Source organism: Bufo bufo, chromosome 1 (genome assembly GCF_905171765.1).
Source record: "Bufo bufo chromosome 1, aBufBuf1.1, whole genome shotgun sequence".
NCBI classification, from domain to species: domain Eukaryota; kingdom Metazoa; phylum Chordata; class Amphibia; order Anura; family Bufonidae; genus Bufo; species Bufo bufo.
The window spans coordinates 532058055-532071554 of NC_053389.1; the positions used below are offsets into that span (position 1 = coordinate 532058055).

Here is a 13500-nt window from a genome sequence, read left to right on the forward strand (position 1 = left end):
CAAAACTGCTGACAGAACCCATTTAGAAAAGGATCTGTTACCTCTTCTAACGTGTTTTAGTAACTACCGTAAAAAAAAAAAAGTGGGGGGGAATGGCAGTGCGTCTTATAAAGCGATGGTGTCATTTTTACATGGCTGACACTGATGTATCGCTGGCCGGTATGCTGCACAGTGCAGCCGGCCATACATCAGTTACAGTTTTGCGGGGAGGAGGGGCTGGAGACTCGCGAAGGGGCCCGGTGCAGTGACTGTATTACACTAGGCCCCGTGCACAGCAGTCTCTTTGTATGTAAAGTCTATTTCTTTAATGCTGAAGCAATCGCTCTCCTTTGATAAACTAGCCTAATCGCCTGAAACAGTACTCACTCTATCAATGCAACGGTCCGGCCGGCGCGTGACGTCAGTCAGTCAGTCGCGCTCCTGCCATAACAGTGCGTCAGCCACAGGTCCCCCATAACAGTGCGTCAGCCACAGGTCCCCCATAACAGTGCGTCAGCCACAGGTCCCCATTAGTTCAAAATCCACCAAAAGCACACCTTTTGGTTAAAAAATATTTTTTTCTTATTTTCCTCCTCAAAAACCTAGGTGCGTCTTATAAAGCAAAAAATACGGTAGTTGCATTGGAGCCTCTTTTCTTTAGTATGTTTTCTCATCCCTCTGTTATTCCTGTTAGGCATTTATTGCCAGTTTGGAGGAGAGGGGTGTACCTTAACAGTCTGACACTGGCAGCACTGACTGGACAGTGTCAGACTGTGTAGGGACACCCCCCCCCAACTTTTTACACCCAGTTGTGCTTTTATTAATACAGACCTAGCAGAAATAATAGAGGAACGGCACAACATAGTCGTAATAAAAAATCCTAGAGAATGGTCATTCACTGTTAAATACTATTTACTAAAACAGACATGTCAGGAAAGCTTACAGGTCCTCTTTAAGCACCAAGCCATTTGTATATATTCTTCATGTATGATTATCGCCTCTTGTAATAACATTCTATTTATAGTGGTTTACTTTTTACTACATTTTAGGACTTGAAACCCAGCAATTTAGCTGTAAATGAAGATTGTGAATTGAGAGTAAGTATCCTTCCCATACACTGCCTGCTGTAGAAATCTTTAACCGGGACCTTTCCCCACAAAATGCAGTGCAATCTGCAGGCAGCATGTTATAGAAAAGGAGAAGCTGCGCAGATTGATATATACCAGGCATTCTCAAACTGCGGCCCTCCAGCTGTTGCAAAACTACAACTCCCAGCATGCCCGAACAGCCTACAGAAGGGCATTGTGGGAGTTGTAGTTTTACAATAGCTGGAGGGCCGCAGTTTGAGGATGCCTGATATATACAGTGGATATAAAAAGTCTACACACCCCTGTTAAAATGTCAGGTTTCTGTGCTGTAAAAAAATGAGACAAAGATAAATAATTTCAGAACTTTTTCAACCTTTTAATGTGACCTACAAACAGTACCACTCAATTGAAAAGCAAACTGAAATCTTTTAGGTGGAGGGAAGAAAACAAAATAATAAATAAAATAATGTGGTTGCATAAGTGTGCACACCCTCTTATAACTGGGGATGTAGCTGTGTTCAGAATTAAGCAATCACATTTAAAATCATGTTAAATAGGAGTCAGCATACACCTGCCATCATTTAAAGTGCCTCTGATTAACCCCAAATAAAGTTCAGCTGCTCTAGTTGGTCTTTCCTGAAATTTTCTTAGTCGCATCCCACAGCAAAAGCCATGGTCCACAGAGAGCTTCCAAAGCATCAGAGGGATCTCATTGTTGAAAGGTATCAGTCAGGAGAAAGGGTACAAAAGAATTTCCAAGGCATTAGATATACCATGGAACACCGTGAAGACAGTCGTCATCAAGTGGAGAAAATATGGCACAACAGTGACATAACCAAGAACTGGACGTCCCTCCAAAATTGATGAAAAGACGAGAAGAAAACTGGTCTGGGAGGCTACTAAGAGGCCTACAGCAACATTAAAGGAGCTGCAGGAATATCTGGCAAGAACTGGCTGTGTGATGCATGTGACATCAATCTCCCGTATTCTTCATATGTCTGGGCTATGGGGTAGAGTGGCAAGACGAAAGCCGTTTCTTACAAAGAAAAACATCCAAGCCAGGCTACATTTTGCAAAAAAACATCTGAAGTCTCCCAAAAGCATGTAGGAAAAGGTGTTATGGTCTGATGAAACCAAGGTTGAACTTTTTGGCCATAATTCCAAAAGATATGTTTGGCCCAAAAACAACACTGCACATCACCAAAAGAACACCATACCCACGGTGAAGCATGGTGGTGGCAGCATCATGCCAACGGGCTGTTTTTCTTCAGCTGCAACTAGGGCCTTAGTTAAGCTAGAGGGAATTATGAACCGTTCCAAATTCCAGTCAATATTGGCATAAAACCTTCAGACTTCTGCTAGAAAGCTGAACGTGAAGAGGAACTTAATCTTTCAGCATGACAACAACCCAAAGCATACATCCAAATCAACAAAGATATGGCTTCACCAGAAGAAGATTAAAGTTTTGGAATGGCCCAGCCAGAGCCCAGACCTGAATCCGATTGAAAATCTGTCGGGTGATCTGAAGAGGGCTGTGCACAGGAGATGCCCTCGCAATCTAACAGATTTGGAGTGTTTTTGCAAAGAAGAGTGGGCAAATCTTGCCAAGTCAAAATGTGCCATGCTGATACTCATATCCAAAAAGATTGAGTGCTGCAATAAAATCAAAAGGTGCTTCAACAAAGTATTAGTTAAGGGTGTAACCATATTATTTTATTTTTATTTTATTTTTTTTCTTCCCTCTACCTAAAAGATTTCAGTTTGTTTTTCAATTGAGTTGTACAGTTTATAGGTCACATTAAAGGTGGAAAAAGTTCTGAAATGATTTCTTTGTCTCATTTTTTTACATCACAGAAACCTGACATTTTAACGGGTGTGTAGACTTTTTATATCCACTGTATATACATTTCATTATTATTTTATGGGAAAATATTTAATAAAACTTGTAATTTATACATTTACTTCTCTGCTCTTTCTGACTTCAGTTATAGCTCTGTGTAAGTGTGTACACATAGATAGCTGTCAGTCACTAATAGTTGTACACAGGGGAGGCATAATCAGTGATTGATAGCATTCTCTGTGTAAGATTGTATACATAGCTGTCCACAGGGGTGATGTTAGTAATTGATAGCATTATCTGTGTAAGGGCTCATTCAGACGGCCGTATGCTGTCCGCAAAAAAACGGTTTGCATTTGTTTTTTTTGCTGATCCATAGAGTTTAATAGGGCCATGTCCTGAATTTCACTGACAAGTATAGGACATGTTTAATTTTTTTGCTGAGCCGTGCAATGGAAGGGCCCCATAAAAGTGAATGGGACAGCATCTAATCCGCAAAAAAACGGAACCGCATTTTTGCGGACAGCATACGGCCATCTGAATGAGCCCTTAGTGTATATACATCGATAGCTGTCAGTCACTGATAGTTCTACAAGAAGAAGGTGATATCAGTGATTGACAGCTAGCTCTGTATACACACTTAGGACTCATGCACACGAATGTATTTTCTTTCCGTGTCCGTTACGTTTTTTCGCGGGCCATGTGCGGAACCATAAATTTCAATGGGTCTACAAAAAAAAAAAAACGGAAGGTACTCCATGTGCATTCCATTTCCGTTCTGCAAAAAAATATAACATGTCCTATTATCGTCTGCATTACGGACAAGGATAGTACTGTTCTATTAGGGGCCAGTTCCATTCTGCAAAATGCACACGGACGTCATCCGTATTTTTCGCGGATCCGTTTTTTTGCGGACTGCAAAATACATCCGGTCGTGTGCATGAGCCCTTACACAGAGAATGCTATCAATCACTGATAGTTGAACACAAGGAAGGTGTCATCAGTGATTGATAGCATTCTCTGTGTAAGTGTGTATACATACAGTTGCAAGAAAAAGTATGTGAACACTTCGGAATGATATGGATTTCTGCACAAATTGGTCATAAAATGTAATCTGATCTTTATCTAAGTCACAACAATAGACAATCACAGTCTGCTTAAACTAATAACACACAAAGAATTAAATGTTACCATGTTTTTATTGAACACACCATGTAAACATTCACAGTGGAGGTGCATCTCTCAATGAGATGAGATTGGAGGTGTTGGTTACAGCTTCCCTGCCCTATAAAAACACACACCAGTTCTGGGTTTGCTTTTCACAAGAAGCATTGCCTGATGTGAATGATGCCTCGTGCATAAGAGCTCTCAGAAGACCTACGATTAAGAATTGTTGACTTGCATAAAGCTGGAAAGGGTTATAAAAGTGTCTCCAAAAGCCTTGCTGTTCATCAGTCCACGGTAAGACAAATTGTCTATAAATGGAGAAAGTTCAGCACTGCTGCTACTCTCCCTAGGAGTGGCTGTCCTGTAAAGATGACTGCAAGAGCACAGCGCAGACTGCTCAATGAGGTGAAAAAGAATCCTAGTGTGTCAGCTAAAGACTTACAAAAGTCTTTGGCATATGCTAACATCCCTTTTAGCGAATCTACGAAATGTAAAACACTAAACAAGAATGGATTTCATGGGAGGATACCACAGAGGAAGCCACTGCGGTCCAAAAAAAAAACATTTCTGCACGCTTACAGTTTGCACAAGAGCACCTGGATGCTCCACAGCAGTACTGGCAAAATATTCTGTGGACAGATGAAACCAAAGTTGAGTTGTTTGGAAGAAACACACAACACCTTGTGTGGAGAAAGAGGCACAGCACATCAACATCAAACCCTCACCCCAACAGTGAAGTATGGTTTGGGGCTGCTTTGCTGCGTCAGGGCCTGGACAGATTGCTATCTTTGAAGGAAAAATGAATTCCCAAGTTTATCAAGACCTTTTGCAGGAGAACTTAAGGCCATCTGTCCACCAGCTGAAGCTCAACAGAAGATGGGTGTTGCAACAGGACAATGACCCAAAACATAGAAGTAAATCAACAACAGAATGGCTTAAACAGAAGAAAATACGCCTTCTGGAGTGGCGCAGTCAGAGTCCTGACCTCAACCCCATTGAGATGCTGTGGCATGACCTCAAGAAAGCGATTCACACCAGACATCCCAAGAATATTGCTGAACTGAAACAGTTCTGTAAAGAGGAATGGTCAAGAATTACTCCTGACCGTTCTGCACGTCTGATCTGCAACTACAGGAAACGTTAGGTTGAAGTTATTGCTGCCAAAGGAGGTTCAACCAGTTATTAAATCCAAGGGTTCACATACTTTTTCCACCTGCACTGTGAATGTTTACATGGTGTGCTCAATAAAACCATGGTAACATTTAATTCTTTGTGTGTTATTAGTTTAGGCAGACTGTGATTGTCTATTGTTGTGATCTGATCTTCATCTAAGTCACATTTTATGACCAATTTGTGCAGAAATCCATATCATTCCAAAGGGTTCACATACTTTTTCTTGCAACTGTAGATAGCTGGTCCGAAGTATAAAAAAGGAGAGGTTTAAATGTACATATATAGTTTTGTTGAAAATGTAAAACTTGTAATATCAATTTGGTCAGCATCTTCTGCTCTATAACATGCCGTCTGCACATTGCACTGCATTTTGTGTTGATGGGTCCTCTTTAAGACATCTTGTTAATGATATGAGTCAAAAATAGCTAATAGCTATTTTCTTCTTCCTGCAGATTTTAGATTTTGGGCTGGCAAGACAGACAGATGATGAAATGACTGGATATGTAGCAACCAGATGGTATCGAGCGCCAGAGATAATGTTAAATTGGATGCACTACAACCAAACAGGTAGTGGAAAAAGATACAAAATCAATTGGATTGCTCTTGATCAAGCAATTGTTATATTTTTAATCATAAACTGAAATAGGTATTGTTATCTCAGCCATTCATAGGTGTTACAGGAACAGCATAGCCCACTCATATGTTTCTATAACCCTAGCACTTATGAAGGCCACTCTAGCAACAGATATGCCGCTCTAAACCATAAACCACTTTAACCCCTAAAGAACCTTATGTAAGATTACCCCTGAGTCTTTAAAGCAGTGGCCTATCATCTTTTTGACCGCTACAGATTAAACTTTTACCACAGGTCAAAAACATAAAATTATTTTTTTTAATAATATTTTATGTGCTTTTTCTATTTATTTTTTTTGTTTTTTAATTTCAGTTGACATATGGTCAGTTGGATGCATTATGGCAGAGCTGTTGAAAGGCAAAGCTCTTTTTCCAGGAAACGACTGTATCCTTCTATTACAGTTGATTGGTCATCAGTATCAGATCGGTGGGGGTCCAACACCTGGGATGCCCAAAAATCAGCTGTTTGAGAGAGCACAATCGCAGTAGAGCCGTGACCTTCTCCAACCTCACCAGAACAGAATAATGGAAAATATGCCGCCTATGTGAACCTACCTTTTAAAGGGGTTATCCCATAATTAATGTAAAAAATGAAAATCAGACGACGTAAACAACATAACTATCGCTAACAAAGCCAGAACCAGCTCTGTACCTCACATGCAGAGATCTCCCTATTTATTGCTCCAATTGCTCTACTAGAATTATGTCTAACTGGCAGCTCAGGGGCGGGTCCATTCTGCTGCAGCTCAGGGGCGTGTCCATTCTGCTGCAGCTCTCTCCCTATCACAGTTCAGGAAGCAGCAGAAAGATGGAACTGGTGAGAAGGACAGAGAAATAAGAAAAAGAACAAACAGCAGGTGGCGTTATACAGATATACATTTTATGAAATAAACTTTTGATTACATGCAATTATAAAAGTATTCAGATCCAGGTGCTGGTTTGAAAACTGCAGAATAGTTTTCGTGGGACAACCCCTTTAAGGTGTGTATGCACACTAATAAAATTTTTCACATACCAAATATTTTTATGTGCAAATTGCAATAGAAGTGTGGCAAGCATAGTAAATCGTGCCGATTGTCCCTTGAATTGAATGAAAGGAGCTGGTTTGTATTGGTCAGGTTTTGTTGGATAAACAGGACCCTGAAGTGTTCATTCTAGGAGCAATAATCTGACAATCATCAAGTATTTGGTTATATTATGATGTTTCACATACAGTTTTCCTGAATACCTTCAGATATTGACCAGTTGAAGAGGATAATGGAAGTTGTAGGCACACCTAATTCTGAATTTCTTATGAAAATTTCTTCTGAGCATGTAAGTTCTTCACGCTTAAAGCTACATTCATTTGTAGCAATACCCATCACGGTTTGTTCATTCTGCAGTGATCATGGGGACTGCTATTGCAAAATCCAAGCTCTCAAAATATCAAAACAGTTGATCAAAATTGATTGTGCATACCAAATATCACTGTTATTGGCAAATGCATTTCATCCAACATTTGCTTTTCATGTGATCTGACGTGTATTATGGTAAGGGCTCATGCACACAACAGTATGTATTTTGCAGAACGGAACAGCTGGCCCCTAATAGAACAGTACTATCCTTGTCCATAATGTGGACAATAATAGGACATATTCATTTTTATTTTTTATTTTTTTCCGGAAATATGGACATATGGAAACGTAATGCACAAGTTTTTTTTTTTTTTGCTGACCTATTGAATAGTTCTGCATGCGGTCTGCAAAAGAAACGGAATGGACACGGAAAGAAAATACGTTTGCTCTAACTCTATTGATCAAATGTCCATAAGATTCCTATGATTTTTGTAATAAGTCTGATTGGTGGTCTAGAAACTTGCTACATTTAAATGGATCTGTCTCCAGAATTCACAATACAGTCTGCGTACATTATTAAATAGATCTATTGGTCTTGATGAGGTTAGTGTACTTCCTGTGCATTGAAAATCCATGTCAGAATGACTATATAATCCTATTTGAAAGTTTACCTTCTGATATTAAGCGGAATACTTTTATAAGTGCAGTTAGAAGCCAAGTTCAGGTTGCCCACCTAGCCTGACTAGTTGCAGCTTGTATCCAGCAGTGTGAGGCGAGGAGGTACACTCTAAGGAGCTTGTCCATTAGTTGGGCAGAGATTGATTTAGCTTGTGAAAGCACTATACTGAAATTTCAAAAAGGATTTATACAGTAAGTACACCGGCCTATTCAGGTCTAAGAGATCTGTTTAATGATGAGTTTTTATTGTGAAATCTGGTTAAAATTATAATAGAAACTGCAACAAATGCATTTTTGCTTAAGAAAGTTATAACTCGCAGTTTAGTTATTGTAAGCCATTCATGTATTACAAATTTTGTGAATAATCCGTTTTGTTTAACTAGGCTAGGAGGTATATTGAATCCTTGCCACACATGCCGCAGCAGGATCTGAATGAGATGTTTCGCGGTGCCAATCCTCTAGGTATGTGACTTCTGCGGTAGTCTGTGAGTTTTGTACTTTGAGTGTAGATCATAATTGATATTATTAAAATGGCAAGTAGATGTACAAGCACAGTCATTCTCTATAAAAAGCGGTCTGGGGTGATCAGGCAGCTGAAGCCTGTAAATTGGCATAGACCGGCTGCCACGGGTCCGTTGCTCTCTTCTTTTTCTAACCGTAGCAAGATTTTGACGCGATGTCTTATCCTTTAGCAATTGATCTGCTGAAACGGATGCTGATTTTAGACAGCGATAAACGGATCGCAGCTATTGAAGCCCTTGCACATCCTTACTTTGAGCAGTATCATGATCCAGAAGATGAGCCCGAGGCTGAGCCCTACGACGAATCTACAGAGAATAAGGAACGCACAGTTGAAGAATGGAAAGGTAAAGGGTTGTTTGTATGCCAGATACACAAGTGTGAATAATAGAAGCCTACATACTTATGTCACTTCCTGTATGTCAATGTTATAATGTAGAATGTCAGCTCTTGACGGTGGTGGTCCTGAAAGGTGATATTTTTGGATAGTGACCACCACCATACCAAAAAGTGTCTGAAATGCTATAATATGTTTGAAAAATACAGTCATACTCCTATTTGGATTCTTTAATTGTGCTGTTATTGATGCACAGGACAAATGACAGTTGCCAACTTAAAAGGAGTTATCCCAAAAAATGATTGGGGGAGAGAAGGGTCAGACATGTTGGATTTTAACATACCCCATCCTTTTGTTCTCAGAGATTAAACTGCTGCCAAAGCTTTTTTAACTTTCACATTAGTTAGCTCAAGTATTTGGGACATAATTATGGTCCCCATGACAAGGACATGTGCCATTTAATTCATAACTGACATTATCACAACTGGCACTGTGGTCAATGACTACATGTTTTTGATCCACACTGCTTTCCTATAAATTTTGATGAAAAATGTTAATACTAAAGGTACACTTTTCATCAGAAAGGCCTAATTTTATTTAAACTCGTATTCACAGAATGTAAAAAATGTTTGCATGTTTTTTCATTTCGGCAGTACTATACCATTGTACTATACTAAATTAACTACAAAATATTGTCCTTCTGTAGCAGTCATTAGAGAGAGCTAAAACTCTTATGTAGACAGGTAATCCTCTGCTGTAACGGTAAGATGTTATCTGCTAGTATAATAATAAATGAAAGAAACAAGAGAACTAAAGCTCATAGACGTCCAATAATGAAAAATAGTATACTTTATTAGTTACAAAAAATCAATGGATAATAAATACCATAAAAAAGGGGGATAAGAAGCAAGAAACACCCATCCCAGCATTACAGAATCTAAATGTATAGCGTCACATGGACATGCACAAAAATTGATAGAGGCGGTCCTAATATAAAAACATCATGGCAAAATTGCCAAACAATATAGCTATAACAGGTAGTACCCCCCAAAGGGTGTTATACAAAAAGACGCAGCAAGCATCTGCTGTATAGACCCACTGGAGCCATATTCTGACTGTGTGAGCATTCATGGCTTGTCACACAGTCAGGATATGGCTCCAGTTGGTCTATACAGCAGATGCTTGCTGCGTCTTTTTGTATAACACCCTTTGGGGGGTACTACCTGTTATAGCTATATTGTTTGGCAATTTTGCCATGATGTTTTTATATTAGGACCGCCTCTATCAATTTTTGTGCATGTTCATGTGACGCTATACATTTAGATTCTGTAATGCTGGGATGGTGTTACTTGCTTCTTATCCTCCTTTTTTATGGTATTTTATTATCCATTGATTTTTTTGTAACTAATAAAGTATACTATTTTTCATTATTGGACGTCTATGAGCTTTAGTTCTCTTGTTTCTGTCCTGTATTTAAAAAGCTTGTCCAGTTATATAATGTTGGGTAGTCTGTTCATATAGCCGCACTATTGCAGTGTACACTTATTCGGCAACTGACACCCATGGTTGTTTTTGTTTTTTATTAGTATAATAATAAATGTAGAATAGGGATGACAGTATTACACATCTATTGTTCTCTTGACCAGTCTAGATAAAGATGTCCACAGAAGAGCATTGCACTTGTAATGTGTGACGTTCTAATTGAGTCACCTATCCTCCTTTCTTTTATTGGCCACTGTGAATGGTCTGACTGAGAAAGTAAAATGAGGCTGTTTGCTGTGCTAAGAGTCCACACAAAGGATAAATTGGGGTATGGCCACACTGATCACAGCCAGGATCTCAGGCACATTGCAGTGTAACAGTGACCCCATAGAAATAAATTGGGTCGCGCTACGAGTCGCTTGTGTGCCCTGACTGTGACGCCTTTCCTTTCTATGGGATCACTGCTACATTGCGATGCCCCTGCGTTCCTGGCCACAACAGCTGTCTTGTGACCAGTGTCATTGTGTAGCTGTACTATAAAAAAAATAAGTAGAATATTTCCTGTTAATATGATGTTGTTGTTTTTTTTTTTTTAATGGTAGTATCCCTTTGAATAGAAGCTTAAATTTTTTTTTTTTTTTATGTATTTAAACTTTAATATGGCTTTTTATTTCTTTCTTTCCTCACCAGAGATTACTTACGAAGAAGTGGTTAGCTTTAAGTCACCTGATATTAAAATTGATAATCTGGAAATCGAACAGTAAAGATTGCTTTTTCTCCTCCTCACAACGGACAATTACAGTATTGACTTTGGCTTTTGCAACGTAAAAGGCTTCTGTTGACCAAAGACAAGAGGGTCCTGAAAATACCATCATTGTAAGCTCATGACTGCTGCTATCACCTTTCTGGAAATAACTCTTCCAGTCTCCCGATTTTTAAATACTACACTCAAGCACAGTCGCATGTAGTTTTTATAAATGTTAAGTTCCCTGGATATCTGCTGTACGAGTATCAGTTCAGAAGATATCATATATCTGTCCAACTCTTCCAGGCTCTTATCAGAATGCTCACAACTTGGTTTTATTTATTTTCATAGCCATCTGTAGGCCAGCATTTGAACACTGATCAAGGTCTAATTTATCTAGCTTCATAGACATGGTCTGACCACTAAGTGTACAAGTTCACCGATTACCTGAAACCCTTGTGCGGTCACCTAAGTCATCGTTTGCTGGCAGCAGATAATGCCGTCTAAACATGATCTGCTGCTGGCAAATGATGATTCTGTATTAGCGATTGCTCCTCCTCATACTGTGGAGGAGATCTTCATGATGAGCAGGTGATTGTAGGGAAGGACATACAACCACACTTGCCAACATTACTCTACAATCTAGGGGGTGATTTCTGAGCTGTCAGCATTACAGATACATCATTACTAATTTTGCAACTCCCCACCGCTCTACCACTTTGTGATTGTTCTCATGAAGATGTACACTACGACACAGTAATATTGGATATGGAATCGGGTTACATTTTATGTTATGATGGGACATTCATTTATGTAAACTGATCAACGGGTAATGTGTAGAAAAGGTGGATTCACTTTTAAGAATATTCAGTATATAGAATCATGTATGTACTACTACTGGAAAATGGCTGTCCTTGTACTCTTGTAGACACTCCGTCTAACTGTTCCCAATGGTAACCTGCTTTTCCCTTCTGGGTTTTGCGGCTACCACTTTATTCTCTGAATAGTGAATTTGTCACACTCACTATGGGACAAAGTCTGTTGTTGTTCTGTACTTCCTTCCCATCTCTAGTTATGATAGACTTCTCTGAGCACAGTGATGTGTGGGTGTTGAGAGGTAGTTTTGACATCCTGCGTAAACACTGTGGGTGAACCTTATTTATATGCATTGCTATATTATACCGCTCGGCGTATTACAGCAACATAAATATTTCCCATGAATGTGAAAATCTGCTTTTTATTAGTGTGTGATTTCTGCATGTTACAATGAAGTTTATAATGATATTAGAAGGGAAGCTTAATGTAAAATGAATTCACTTATCAGGGAAAAGTTTACTCCTTGAATGGAGAGCATTTTTGCCAGCTTCTATAGCGGGTGCCTTCACCGGGTGGCTGGGCAGAGTCATTCCTATTAGTTCTCTTTAGCTGTTTGGGAGGCAATGTGGAATAAAGAAATGTTGGTAAGCCTTGTATTTGTCCTGCTGCCAATAAAATCGTTCTTTTAATTATTTCTGGTCTGTTTCCTCTCCTTTTCCTGGTATGACTGTTAATGAGGCAAAGTAAGGTCAGGTTCACATTACAGATTTTTTGTCAGTTATTTCCATCAGTTATTGTGAGCCAAAACCAGTAGTGAAGCCTCCTCAGAGATCAGGTATAATGGAAAGAGTTCCTCCTGTTCTGTGTTTTTTGACCCGCACCTGGTTTTGGCTCACAATAAGAGCTCATTTACACGACCGTTGGGTATCTTGTGGTCCGTTGTGGATCTGCTAAACACACATACCAGCCGTGTGCATTCCATAAACAGAATGCATTTCCTTTTTTTTTGTGCCCCATTGATGTGAATGATGGAAAAAAACTGACCAAATAATTAAAATGTGAATCGGCCTTAGTAATCAAGGTGGTGGATAATAGATCTTAATTTTTTTTCACCAACTACATTCAGTCGGGGTCACTGATTTCATGCTTGTTCCTAAAGGGACACGAAGGTACAAATTAAAGGGCATCTGTCAGCAGGTTTGTACCTATGAAACTAGCTGACCTGTTACATGTGCACTTGGCAGCTGAAGGCATCTGTGTTGGTCCCATGTTCATATGTGTCCACATTGCTGAGAAAAATTATCTGATATATGCAAATGAGGGGTGTTGCCATTACACCTAGAGGCTCAGCTTTCTCTGGCACAGCCGCACCCTCGTCAGGGCCAGGCGTGATGATGTTTTCAGTTGGCTGGCCTTATAAATCAAAGTGCCGACGCCGCGGCAGTTACAGTTAGAGAAGAACCTCTAAGGCTACATTCACACGTCCGTATTTTTCTACATCCCGATTTTCGGTCCGTTTTTTGCGGATCCGTTGTTCCGCAAAAAACGGAAACATGTGAAAACTCAAATCCGACAGTATATTCTAACACAGAGGCCACACTGGTCACATCCGCACTGGCCATCAATGAATATAGAGGGGGGGGCCGCACTAGTCACATTTAATACAGGGGAGGGAGGGGGTCTGCCCCCTCCTGCCTGGCAGCACCTGATCT

General features: G+C 39.7%; 1 protein-coding gene across 2 annotated transcripts in view; it reads left to right on the top strand.

The window, feature by feature from the left end:
* Positions 1–12480, top strand: part of MAPK11 (mitogen-activated protein kinase 11) — a 58007-nt gene extending 45527 nt beyond the window's left edge. For both annotated transcript variants that reach the window (XM_040411982.1, XM_040411974.1), the window contains exons 6-12: positions 1029–1076; positions 5697–5811; positions 6191–6262; positions 7112–7191; positions 8273–8351; positions 8582–8755; positions 10918–12480. In XM_040411982.1, the coding sequence (XP_040267916.1) occupies positions 1029–1076; positions 5697–5811; positions 6191–6262; positions 7112–7191; positions 8273–8351; positions 8582–8755; positions 10918–10991 (642 nt within the window). In that variant the 3' untranslated portion in view covers positions 10992–12480. The remainder of the gene's footprint in view (positions 1–1028; positions 1077–5696; positions 5812–6190; positions 6263–7111; positions 7192–8272; positions 8352–8581; positions 8756–10917) is intronic.
* The last annotated feature ends 1020 nt before the right edge of the window (positions 12481–13500 follow it).